The sequence below is a fragment of the Macaca mulatta genome, chromosome 7 (assembly GCF_049350105.2).
Source record: "Macaca mulatta isolate MMU2019108-1 chromosome 7, T2T-MMU8v2.0, whole genome shotgun sequence".
Lineage (NCBI taxonomy): Eukaryota > Metazoa > Chordata > Mammalia > Primates > Cercopithecidae > Macaca > Macaca mulatta.
This window is the reverse complement of record NC_133412.1, coordinates 108145228-108159141: the sequence shown is the minus strand read 5'-3', so window position 1 is coordinate 108159141 and position 13914 is coordinate 108145228. Positions and strand designations below refer to the sequence as shown.

The 13914-nt window shown below is 42.0% G+C and overlaps 1 protein-coding gene across 5 annotated transcripts in view; it reads right to left on the bottom strand.

The window, feature by feature from the left end:
• Positions 1–7663: 7663 nt before the first annotated feature.
• The window catches only part of SRP54 (signal recognition particle 54), a 46828-nt gene continuing 40577 nt past the window's right edge, over positions 7664–13914 (bottom strand). For 4 of the 5 annotated variants that reach the window (XM_015143531.3, XM_077937690.1, XM_077937688.1 and 1 more), the window contains 2 exons: positions 9039–9134; positions 7664–8160 (listed from right to left, as the gene is read on the bottom strand). In XM_015143531.3, the coding sequence (XP_014999017.1) occupies positions 8069–8160; positions 9039–9134 (188 nt within the window). In that variant the 3' untranslated portion in view covers positions 7664–8068. The remainder of the gene's footprint in view (positions 8161–9038; positions 9135–13914) is intronic. The other variant, NM_001260852.2, reaches the window with a different exon arrangement.

Here is a 13914-nt window from a genome sequence, read left to right as displayed (position 1 = left end):
AATGCACTGTGTTAGGCTAATGGGAGAACCTTTTAAGTCAAGCGAAGCTAAAAGATATAACATGCTCTTCAAATGAAGAGAGAAAAACATAATGAAAGGACTGCAAAAAGTAGCATATGCATCAAACTCAAAAGAACCTGTATGGCAGTCAGCACTGCATTAATAAAAGGAAAAATACCATAGTTACCAGCTTACAAGGCGTATTTTTACTTTAAAAGACTCCAAAATTGGCCGGGTGCGGTGGCTCACGTCTGTAATCCCAGCACTTTGGGAGGTTGAAGCGGGCGGATCATGGTCAGGATATCGAGACCATCCTGGCTAACATGGTGAAACCCCGTCTTTACCAAAAATACAAAAAATTAGCCGGGTGTGGTGGCGGGTGCATGTAGTCCCAACTACTCGGGAGGCTGAGCAGGAGAATGGTGTGAACCTGGGAGGCGGAGCTTGCAGTGAGCCGAGATCGTGCCACTGCACTCTAGCCTGGGCGACAGAGCACAACTCCGTCTCAAAAAAAAAAAAAAAAACCTCCAAAAATTATATTGTATTAAATATGCCCATATTATAGATAAAGGCCACTACAAGAGAAATAGGGTTTAGGGTCTTAGGTGAGCAATTACTGAACACTGAGTACCTATCTACCCCTAGTGGCAAAGTGTGGAGGAAAACTATCATAGCAAGATTTCATAGTGCATCCATTAACTACAAAATTAGCTACAAAAATAAGCCAAAGGCTGACTTAAAGGTAAAGTTTAAATTAATCCCCAGCATGTGAGGTGTAAACTCATCATTCCTACAACTCATGGCTCAAAAGCAAAGAATGTACTAGGTTCAAGCTTCATGTCACCCCTAAATGTTTGGAACGTGATAATTAGAACTTGGGGCAGAATTTTGAGGATGATGACTAATCCAGTGAATCCAAAGAATGATAGTGATAAGGAAATCAAATCATATAGACTTTAGCTATGATGATGGCCTTCTGGTTTTGGATATGATCATTTACTTGGCTTTACCAATAACTATTCATTTGTCAATAACTATTCTTAAGTCTTGAGGAAGATCAGTAATTATACTGTTATTTAACCATGATTCTCACTGACATTGTTGTTTTTATTAGACCTCACTCAAATTCTCTGGCTGCTCTCTGTATTCAAATAGTAAAATATTTTACTCTACATAAGTATCAAGTTGAAATTCCTTCACATTTTAATTTTCAATACTTTGTTCCATCTTTTTACTGAAATATTTGCTTGTATGTGTATACGTACCAGAGCTACCTGTAAAATAAAGTCATTCAAATTTATTTTATATTATGGTTTGCTGTTTATATTTTCTAAATTCACTAAAATACTAATATATTAATTTTACTGTTACATTAATATGCATATTATGGGGCTTTAGCGCCAACAAATTTCCTGGTTTTGTTGCCACCTATCATTATTCATATATAACATTATATTTCTTTTTAGTTATGTGATACTATGTTTCACATTACTAATAACAGTACATTATTACTGCATATTAGAACTTGGGACTTACTCTCACATTGTAACATATTGTATTTACTTGAACAAAATAATGGTTTATATAACACAGTTATTGCATGATAAAAAGAATTTAATTTTTTCCAAAAAATTTCTCCAGAAAATTGTGATGCATTGGGCATATATATACCTTTGTATCTTATATACCATTAAATATGATAGTTTCAGAGCACTGACATCTATCACATTTAAATCGTTAATTTCTGTCAGGGCAGCGTGGCTTATGCCTGTAATGCCAGCACTTCTGGGAGGCCAAGGCAGGAGGATAACTTGAGCCTGAGAGTTCAAGACCAGCCTGGGTAACACAGTGAGACCTCGTCTCCACAAAAAATTAAAAAATTCAGGGCTGGGCGCGGTGGCTCACGCCTGTAATCCCAGCACTTTGGGAGGCCAAGGCCGGCTGATCATGAGGTCAGGAGATCGAGACCATCCTGGCTAACACAGTGAAACCCCGTCTCTACTAAAAATACAAAAAAAATTAGCTGGGTGTGGTGGCGCATGCTTGTAGTCCCAGCTACTTGGGAGGCTGAGGCAGGAGAATGGCGTGAACCCGGGAGGTGGAGCTTGCAGTGAGCCCAGATCACACCACTGCACTCCAGCCTGGGTGACAGAGCAAGACTCCATCTCAAAAAAAATTAAAAATTGGCCGGGCACAGTGGGTTACACCTGTAATCCCAGCATGCTGGGAGGCCGAGGCAGGTGGATTACTTGAGGTCAGGAATTTGAGACCAGCCTGGCCAACATGGTGAAAACCCATCTTTTTTAAATTTTTTTTGAGACAGAGTCACTCTGTTACCCAGGCTGGAGTGCAGTGGCACAGGTGGCACAGTCTTGGCTCACTGCAACCTCCACCTCCCAAGTTCAAGCAATTCTCCTGCCTCAGCCTCCCAAGTGGCTGGGACTACAGGCACATGGCTCCACACCCAGCTAATTTTTGTATTTTTAGTAGAGACGGGCTTTCACCATGTTGGCCAGGCTGGCCTTGAACTCCTGACCTCAGGTGATATGCCCGCTTCAGCCTCCCAAAGTGCTGGGATTACAGGCGTGAGTCACCCATGTCTACTAAAAATACAAAAATTAGCTGGGTGTGGTGGCACATGCCTGTCGTCCTAGCTACTTGGGAGGCTGAGGCAGGAGAATTACTTGAACACATGAGATGGAGGTTGCAATGAACTGACATTGTGCCTCTGCACTCCAGCCTGTGTGACAGAGTAAAACTCCATCTCAAAAATAAATGAAATAAAATAAAAAATTAGCTGAGTGTTGTGGCACACTCTGATAGTCCCAACTACTCAGTAGACTGAGGTGGGAGGATTGCCTAAGCCCAGGTCAAGATTGCAGTGAGCCATGACTGCACCACTGCACTCCAGCCTGGGTGACAAAGACCCTGTCTCAAAAAAAAAAAATTAATAAAAAGTCATTCATTTCCCCTTTCTTCATTTTGTAGTTTGTTGATATTTAATTTCTCAATTTGTTGTTGTCTTATAATTATATGAGTACTGTAAGCTTAAGGAAGCTATACCTAGTTTTATGGTTACATAAATTTAACATTATAGTAAAATTCAGGAAGAATTCAATGTTGTACAGTATTACAGCTAGCTAGTGGTCTAAGTTGGGAGTATATCAAAAAACAATGGAGTCAATTTTAACAATAGTGAAAAACAAATGGAAATTTGTTCAAATTATTATTTTTATTTTCTTTTGAGATGGAGTCTCGCTCTGTCACCCAGACTCGAGTGCAGTGGCACGATCTTGGCTCACTGCCTCCCAGGTTCCCGCCATTCTCCTGCCTCAGCCTCCCGAGTAGCTGGGACTATAGGTACCCGCCACCACGCCCAGCTAATTTTTTGCATTCTTAGTAGAGACAGGGTTTCATCGTGTTAGCCAGGATGGTCTCGATCTCCTGACCTCGTGATCCACCTGCCTCGGCCTCCCAAAGTGCTGGGATTACAGGTGCAAGCCACCATGTCTGGCCCCTTGTTCAAATTATTAAAGGATTTAATTTTGGTATTTGGTTTGGCTGTGTCCCCACTCAAATCTCATCTTGAATTGTAGCTCCCATAATTCCCACGTGTTGTGGGAGGGACCTGGTGGGAAGTAATTGAATCATGGGGGCAGTTTACCCCATACTGTTCTCATGGTAGCAAATAAGTCTCATGAGACTTATTACCTTGGTTTTATAAGGAGAAATCCCTTTTGCTTGGTTCTTACTATCTCCTGTTTACTGCCATGTAAGATGCGCCTTTCGCCTTCCACCATAATTGTGAGGCCTCCCCAACCACATGGAACTGTGAGTCAATTAAACCTTTTTCATTATAAATTACCCAGTCTTGAGTATGTCTTTATCAGCAGCATGAAAACAGACTAATACAGTAAGCTGGTACTGGTAGAGTGGAGTACTGCTATAAAGATACCCAAAAATGTTTAAGCAACTTTGGAACTGGGTAATAAGCAGAGCTTGGAACAGTCTGGAGGGCTCAGCATGAGACAGGAAAATGTAGGAGTGTTTGGAACTTCCTAGAGATTTGTTAAATGGCTTTGACCAAAATGCTGATAAATGACATAGACAATGAAATCCAGGCTGAGGTGGTCTCAGATGGAGATGAGGCATTTTTTGGGAACTGGAGTAAAGGTGACCCTTGCTATCTTTAGCAAAAAGACTGGCAGTATTTCGCCTCTGCCCTGGAGATTTGTGGAACTTTGAACTTGAGGGAGATGACTTAGGGTATCTGGTGGAAGAAATTTTTTTTTTTTTTTGAGATGGAGTCTTACTGTGTTACCCAAGCTGGAGTGCAGTGACATGATCTTGGCTCACTGCAACCTCCACCTCCTGGGTTCAAGCAATTCTCCTGCCTCAGCCTCCCAAATAGCTGGGACTACAGGCGCATGCCACCATGCCCAGCTAATTTTTGTATTTTTAGTAGAGATGGGGTTTCACCATGTTGGCCAGGATAGTCTCGATCTCTTGATCTCGTGATCTGCTAGCCTCAGCCTCCCAAAGTGCTGGGATTACAGGCGTAAGCCACTGTGCCCAGCCTCTGGCGGATGAAATTTCTAAGCAGCAAACCATTCAAGAGGTGACTTGGGTGCTATTAAAAGTATTCCATTTTAAAAGGGAAACAGAATAAAAATTTAGAAATTTGCAGCCTATGTGATAGAAAAGAAAAACCCATTTTCTGAGGAGAAATTCAAGCTGGCTGCAGAAATTTGCATAAGTAATGAGGAGCTGCCAGGTGTGGTGGCTCATGCCTGTAATCCCAGCACTTTGGGAGGCTGCGGTGGGCAGATCACCTGAGGTTGGGAGTTTGAGACCAGCCTGACCACCGTGGAGAAACTCTGTCTCTACTAAAATTACAAAATTAGCCAGGTGTGGTGGCATGTACCTGGAATCGCAGCTACTCAGGAGGCTCAGGTAGGAGAATCACTTGAACCCAGGAGGCAGAAGTTGTGGTAAGCCAAGATTGTGCCATTGCACTCCAGCCTGGGCAAGAAGAATGAAACTCTGTCTCAAAAAAAAAAAGGGTGGGGGGGGGGCAAATGTTAATTACCAAGACAGTGGGGAAAATGTCTCCAGAGCATGTCAGAGAACTTTGCAGCAGCCCCTCCCATCACAGGCCCAGAGGCCTAGGAGGAAAAAATGGTTTTGTGGGCTGGGCTCAGGGCCCCCTGCTGTGTGCAGCCTTGGAACTTGGTGCCGTGTCCCAGCCACTCTAGCCATGGCTAAAATGTGCCAAGGTACAACTGAGGCCATGGCTTCAGAGGGTGCAAGTACCAAGCCTTGGCAGCTTCCACGTGGTGTTGAGCCTGTGAGTGCACAGAAGTCAAGAACTGAGGTTTGGGAACCTGCACCTAGATTTCAGAGGATGGATATATGGAATCACCTGGATGTCCAGGCAGAAGATTGCTACAGGAGCGGGGCCCTCAAAGAGAACCTCTGCTAGGGCAGTGCAGAAGGGAAATGTGGGGTTGGAGCTCCCACACAGAGTCCCCACTGGGGCACTACTTAGTGGAGCTGTGAGAAGAGGGCCACCGTCCTCCAGACCCCAAAGTGGTAGATCCGCCAACTGCTTGCACTGTGCACCTAGAAAGCCACAGACAACACCAGTCTGTGAAAGCAGCCGGGAGGGGGGCTGTTCCCTGCAAGGCCACAGGGGCACAGCTGCCCAAGGCTGTGGGAGCCCACCTCTTACATCAGCGTGACATGGATGTATGACAAAGGAGTCAAAGATCATTTTGGAGCTTTGAGATCTGACTGCCCCACTGGATTTCGGACTTGCATGGGGCCTGTAGCCCCTTTGTTTTGGCCAATTTATCCCATTTGCAATGGCTGTATTTACCCAATGCCTGTACCCCCATAGTATCTAGGAAGTAACTAACTTGCTTTTGATTTTACAGGCTCAAAGGTGGAAGGGACTTGCCTTGTCTCAGATGAGACTTTGGATGTGGACTTTTGAGTTAATGCTGAAATGTTAAGCAAGTTAAGCAGTTAAGACTGTGGGGGACTATTGGGAAGGCATAATTGGTTTTGAAATGTGGGGACATGATATTTGGGAGACACCAGGGGGTCTGTGGACCTGGTGGTACATAAATGAATCATGGAGGTGGTTTCCCCCATAGTGTTCTCATAGTAGTGAATGAGTCTCATGAGAACTGATGGTTTTTTAAGGGGAAACCCCTTTTGCTTGGTTCTCATTCTCTCTTGTCACCATGTAAGATGTGCCTTTTGCCTTCCACCATGATTGTGAGGCCTCCTCAGCCACCTGGAATGCCTAGCAAATTTTTATATTTTCAATAGAGGCAGGGTTTCGCCATGTTGGTCAGACTGGTCTCAAACTCCTGTCAGGTCATTATTTTTAATATATAATAGTGACAACCTAATACTTGCAATTATTTTTCCTTTAGAAGATGTATACATTAGCTATTATCATCGAAATATATCAACTTCTTCAAGTGTATTTTTGGTATGCAGAAAACAGGCCGAGCATGGTGGCTCATACCTGTAATCCCAGCACTTTGAGAGGAGAGGGTGGGCACATCACTTGAGGCCATGCGTTCAAGACCAGCATGGCCAACATGGTGAAACCCATCTCTACTAAAAATACAACAATTGGCCAGGCGCAGTGGCTCATGCCTGTAATCCCAGAACTTTGAGAGGCTGAGATGGGTGGATCACCTGAGGTCAGGAGTTCGAGACCAGCCTAGCCAACACGGTGAAACCCCATCTCTACTAAAAATACAAAAAATTAGCCGGGCATGGTGGTACACACCTGTACTCCCAGCTACTAGGGAGACTGAGGCAGGAGAATTGCTCAAACCTGGGAGGCGGAGGTTGCAGTGAACAGAGATCATGCCACTGCACTTCAGCATCGGTGACAGAAGGAGACTCTATCTCAAAAAAAAAAAAAATTAGCCAGTTGTGTTGTCACATGCCTGTAATCCCAGCTACTCAGGAGGCTAAGGCAGGAGAATCACTTGAACCTGGGATGCAGAGGTTGCAGTGAACCAAGATCGCGTCACTGCACTCCAGCCTGGGCAACAGTTCTTTTTTCTTTTCTGTCTCAAAAAAGAAAAAAGAAAAAAAATCAATGATTGGCTGGGTGCAATGGCTCAGGCCTATAATCCCAGCACTTTGGGAGACCAAGGCAGGTAGATCACTTGAGCTCAGGAGTTCCAGATCAGCCTGGGCAGGAGCCACCATGCTTGGCCTCTTAATTTCTCTTTTTTTGTTGTTTTCTTTTGAGACGTAGTCTCACTCTGTCACCCAGGCTGGAGTGCAGAGGTGGGACCTCAGCTCACTGCAACTCCCGCCTCCTAAGTTCAAGTGACTCTCATGCCTCAGCCTCCTGAGTAGCTGGGACTACAGGCACGCATCACTATGCCCAGCTAATTTTTGTATTTTTAGTAGAGATGGGGTTTCCATGTTGGCCAGGCTGGTCTTGAACTCCTCACCTCAGGTGATCCACCTGCTCCGGCCTCACAAAGTGCAGGGATAACAGGCGTGAGCCACCGTGCTCGGCCCCAGGCATAGTTTTAAATGACATTTATCTATTGGCTTTTCCACTGAGTTTTTAAACTGAGTGATAAACTGATAATTTTTAACCATAAAGAAAGTTAACAACCCCTTATAACCACTTTGAAGTTTATTTTACAGCACTTTAATTGAAACATTATTTAACTACTGACCAGGACTGTTTACAAATGTGATGCTTGGCCTTCGAGACGATTAAAAACCTTTAAGTACTAAAATTTTACATCATGATTTAACTTAAGTGTTATGATGGTGAAAACAGAAGAAAATCTAAAGCAAACATACAATGATTTCCACAAAAACCATGTATTTCCCCCTTAAAGGGAGGAAAGAAAGAAGGAAGAAGAAAAGGAGGGGAAAAGGGGGCGAGAAGAAAAAGAAAGAGTGCATGATAAGCAAGAAAAATGCACTTTCCCCCCAATTTGCAAAAAGAAGGGAAACTCTGAGGTCTCAGCAAATTAGGTACTCAACTGAGTCAGTTTATATTAAGGCATTTTCTTTACATATTATTGAATCCCATCATGCCTTTCATGTTGCCAGCAGCACCCTGTTGAAACTGCCTCATCATTGACTGAAGTCCTGCCATACCACCTAGGGCAAAAGTAGGGAAGTAGAGTTAAAAACAGATAACTAAGCAGAACTGGAAACATTTATTACTTTTACCTAATAAGTACTTCTAAAAATACTGAATTCTGATTGCAATTTAGTTATCAGCCTTAAAGAACGAACCACCTAAAAATTTATATTATCCTCATCAATAAAAGAGAATGAATAATAGCCTGTCTTATGGAGTTATTGTGAGGAATAAATGAGGTGATACATAAAAAGATCTTAGGATACTACCTGTCACACAGTCAATACATCTAAACAAAAAATTTTTTTCTTATCAATCCAAAAGGGTCTTACTCTAAGTTACATAAAAAATAATCAATAGGGGATTATTCCACAGGACTTACAAAAATAAAAGAATTCATTTATTGAACATCTACTATATGCCCAGAATTTTACTGAATGTCTTCATATATATTACCTCATTTAATTGTCACAATTTCTTGATGAGATATGATCTGTGATTTTACCAAAGGGGAAAGTGCAGTTCAGAAAGTTTAAGGAGCTTTGTAAAGGTTATACAGTCAAAGTAGAACTGAAGTTAAAAATCCTCAGTCATATAATTAAAAATATCCAGGTTCTAAAACAGATATGTGACTAAAAAGTCACCAGAACAAACAAACAAAAGACAATTAAACAGCTTGCTCAAACATCACAGAGATGGCAGCAGAAGAGTGAATAAGACCTCACCTAATAAGCCCTATTACAATTTAATTCAACTTAGGATTCAGATGACCATTTCCCTGAAATCACACCTTTTGAACAGATTTTCGTAATATTACAACAAAAGGCTTATATCATTCAAACTCAACCCTTATAAATTAAACTGCATTAGCAACTGCTAACAACTTGGTATTTACCCATGTGATGTAGAACTCTAGGATCCATCATTTTGGCCATTTGTTGGTTCAATTTTGCCATCTGTGACTGGCTCACATTCTTAGACATGTCACCACCTGAGGAAAAAATAAAAAGATTTTGAGTCAGTACAGGAGGTAATATAATCAGTATAATCAGAGTATAATAGAAAGTTTGATGAAGTGAGTAAATACAAAGAAAAAAATTACATAATCCTATCACTCTAACAAAATTATTTCTATTTCTACATATTCCTTTCTAATCTTTATCTCAATTACATACTATTTTTTGAAGAAGGACATATAAAATTCTATATAAAAGGACATTTAAAAGCCTTTCTTAAGGCTGCAATTTATGCTAATACTTTATTTGTTGTGAATAAGCCACTATTAGCAAAACTGTACCCAGTGTTTTATTTTTTATTTATTTATTTTGAGACGGAGTCTCACTCTGTCACCCAGGCTAGAGTGCAGCAGTGCAATCTTGGCTCACCGCAACCTCCGCCTCCCAGGTTCAAGTGATTCTCCTGCCTCAGCCTCCCAAATAGCTGGGATTACAGGTACCCACCACCACACTCGGCTAATTTTTGTATTTTTAGGAGAGACAGGGTTTCACCATCTTGGCCAGGCTGGTCTCAAACACCTGACCTCGTGACCTACCCATCTCAGCCTCCCAGAGTCCTGGGATTACAGGTATGAGCCACCACACCTGGCCAGCCAGTGGTTTTTAATAGTAAGCTATAACGACTGCTTAATAGTGATACAGGGGAATGCTGGACAAAAGCTGAGTTTATAGACACGGGTTAATTAGCAAAGAGACTAGATGGCTGGTAGATGAATGTGAAAGTATGAGTCTGTTGGGCCAGGCATGGTGGCTCACAACTATAATCCTAGCACTCTGGGAGGCCGAGGCCGGCGGATCACTTGAGGTCAGGAGTTTGAGACCAGCCTGGCCAACATGGTGAAACCCTGTCTCCACTAAAAATACAAAAAAAAATAGCCAGACATGGTGGTATGTGCCTGTAGTCCCAGCTGCTCGGGAGGCTGAGGCAGAAGAATTGCTTGAATCCAGGAGGTGGAGGTTGCAGTGAATCAAGATTGCGCCACTGCACTCCAGCCTGGGCGACAGAGCAAGACTCTGTCTCAAAAAAAAAAAGAAGAGTAGAAAGTAAAGTATGAGTCTGAGAGAATGTCAAGGTGTGCATGTATCTAAGAAGTTTTTTTTGTTTGTTTTTTGTTTTTTTTGACACAGAGTCTAGCTCCGTCACCCAGGCTGGAGTGCAATGGCACGATCTCGGTCACTGCAACCTCCGCCTCCCAGGTTCACACCATTCTCCTGCCTCAGTCTCCCGAGCAGCTGGGACTACAGGCACGCGCCACCATGCCCAGCTAATTTTTGTATTTTTAGTACAGACAGGGTTTCACCACTTCGGCCAGGAGGGTTTCGATCTCTTGACCTCGTGATCTGCCCGCCTCGGCCTCCCAAAGTGCTGGGATTACAGGTGTGAGCCACGGCACCTAGCCAGAAGTTTTCTTTAAGTAATGAAAACCTTCAGAGAATACAAAGACAAATAATGCAACTTCATTTGTCAAGGAATTTCTACACTATGTCAAAACACCACAGTAAAAAGGGCAGCCAATGAAAGAGATGCAGCCTGGGTGAGGTGGGTCACATTTGTAATCCCAGCACTTTGGGTGGCGAAGGGAGCCTGATTACTTGAGCTCAGGAGTTCAAGACCAGCCTGGGCAACATGTCGAAACACTGTCTCTACAAAAAAAAAAAAAAAAAAAAGCATTAGCTGGGTGTGACAGCACGCGCCCATAGTCTCAGCTACTTGGGAGCCTCAGATTGGAGGAGAGCTTGAGCTTGGGAGGTCAAGGCTGCAGTGAGCCATGAGCATGCCATTGCACTCCAGCCTCCAGCCTGGGTGACAAAGCGAGACTGTCTCAAAACAAAACAAACAAAAAACAACAAAAAATAAATGCACTCTGAGCCAGAATAGGTAAAAACATCCTTTAGACAATAGCTGTACTCATAAAAGAAAGGAAGGCAAGAGATCTTCACTACAACAATGCATAGAATTGCTTCAACAACTTTTTTTTGTGTGTTTTTTTTTTTAAACAGGCTCTTGCTCTGTCGCCCAGGCTGGACTGCAGTGCCCTAATCATGGCTCACTGCAGCCTTGCCCTCCTGGGATCATGGGATCCTCCTGCCTCGGCCTCTCAAAGTGCTGGGATTACAGGTGTAAGCCACCACACCCATCCAAAATTATTTATTTGAAAGGGGCATTAACTATGGTACTTCTCAGAAGCATTTATAAAAAATGGGACTCAAAGCTCCCCTTGATTCTCCAATCACAGCTGGTTAATGTGAATAAATCATGTGAATTATAAACTATGAATGAAAGAGAAGATACGTTTTTATGATAAAATCTGTGAAAACCATTTATGATGAATAAAACTGAAGAAGCTGGGAATTCCATGCTCATTAGTGATTTATCCTAAGAGTTTGTTTATCAGCACTTAAAACTTCTAAAAAGTATTTCAAGTTTGGTGTGACACAGCTGTGTGTATATCCACTGCCAACTTCATCCTGGGGTTATTCTTTTATTGAAGAATCAGTACATAGGTAAGATCTAGATGGTGAATCTGTCCTATCAAGACTAGTCAGGACTACATGGGAAAGACATTACAGTGATGTAATGTGTTTATTAATCACTATCTGAAATAGCATGGGATGGCAGGAATTTATAACCAGTTTTCAACATGTTTGTCTAATTTTTCTTCCTTATCACAAAAGAGCAAATAGGATATCACAAGGAAAATAAGGAAAGCTTCAAAGATAAAAGGTAATACTCATGCTTTTAGAAGCTATTCAGTGGTATTGTTCATCTTTGGAGCTTGTCTAATCAGTATTTTTGGAAATAATAAATTCATTTTAATGGGTTTCAAGGCAAATTTTCACAGACTCTGAATTAGTTGTTTACATTATAGAAAAAAATTAAAAAGAGGACTGGAAGAGTTGATAGTCTTTGGAAAAACTTATCTTTTTACGATACACAATACACAGCAAAATAAATTCCATTGAGATAAAAAGTCAAACACAAAATAAAACCAAAAACAAGTAGAAGCCAGACGTGGTAGCTCACGCCTGTAATCTCAGCGCACTTTGGGAAGCTAAGGCGGGTGAATCATTTGAGGTCAGGAGTTTGAGACAAGCCTGGCCAACATGGTGAAACCCTGTGTCTACTAAAAATACAAAAATCAGCTGGGCATGGTGGCACGTGCCTGAAATCCCAGCTATTCGGGAGACTCAGGCAGGAGAATTGCTTGAACCCAGGAGGCAGAGATTGCAGTGAGCCGAGATCACGCCAGTGCACTCCAGCCTGGGCGACAGAGCGACTCTGTCTCAAAAAAAAAAAAAAGAAGAAAATGGTGACAACTGTGGTATCAACATGGAGAAGGTTAACTTGATAACCTCTGTTTAAAAAAAAAAAAAAAAAGGAAAAAATAAACATGGGGAAGCTGTTTATGAGCATAAAAGAAATAAAAAGAAAAGACAGGCTGGCTACATGAAAAAGGGCAACTACTATTCGTTATAAAATATAAATAAAAATAAAAGGTAAATTAAAAACTGGGGGAAAATATTCGAAGACATAAACCAAAGATTTTAAGGAGTTATTACAAAGATAAAATTGGGAAAAATGGAAGAACTGGACAGGGAACATGAAGAGGCGATTCACAGAGGAAATTCAAACCAGTAAATGTACAAAGAAATGTTAAACTAAATAAACACACATACTGAGAAAACATTCAACCATTACAATGGAAATGAGGCTGGATGTTGTGGCTCAAGCCTGTAATCCCAGCACTTTGGGAGGCCAAGGCGGGCACATCATTTGAGGTCAGGAGTTCAAGACCAGCCTGGCCAACATAGTGAAACCCCGTCTCTACTAAAAATACAAAAATCAGCCAGGCAGTAGTGGTGCGTGCCTGTAATCCCAGTTACTAGGAGGCTGAGACAGGAGAATCGTTTGAGCCTGGGAAGCAGAGGCTACAGTGAGCCGAGATCATGCCACTGCACTCCAGTCTGGGTGACAGAGAGAGACTCTCTCAAAATAATATAAACAAACAAATAAATATAATGGAAATTATACTACTACAAAATTTATTTAGCATCTACTATGTTTCCGATCAAAACAGACAAAATCCCTGGTCTCACGGAACTGCACAAAAACTAATCTGATATAGAAGTGAATGAATCAGCCTTACTGTCCAAAAAAGTGGCATTACATTAGACAAAGATACATGCATAACTAGAAGAGTATTACTCAGCAGTTAAGAAGTGTGTGTGTGTGTGTTTGGGGGATGGAGTCTCACTCGGTTGCTTAGGCTGGAGTACAGTGGTATAATCTCGGCTCACTGCAACCTCCGCCTCCTGGGTTCAAGTGATTCTCCTGCCTCAGCCTCCCGAGTAGCTGAGATTACAGGTATGCCCCATGATGCCCGGCTATTTTTTGTATTTTAAGTAGAGACAGGGTTTCACCATGCTAGCCAGACTGGTCTTGAACTCCTGACCTCAAGTGATCTGCCCGCCTCAGCCTCCCAAAGTGCTAGGATGACAGGTATGAGCCATCGCGCCCGGGCAAGAATTATATTTTGAAGAATATTTGACAACATGGAAAAATAGTTAATGATGTATCAGAAGAAAACTTAGTTATAACAACTGTTATTTGCAGTAGGATCCATTGGATTCTCTGGGGAGTAAAGGTAATGTGTTTTTTTTTTTCCTTATATTATCTAAATTTAATACAATATGTTCACAAAAAGAAAAGCATTATTATTTTTTTCATTTACCCACACTACAGAGATGTAAAGT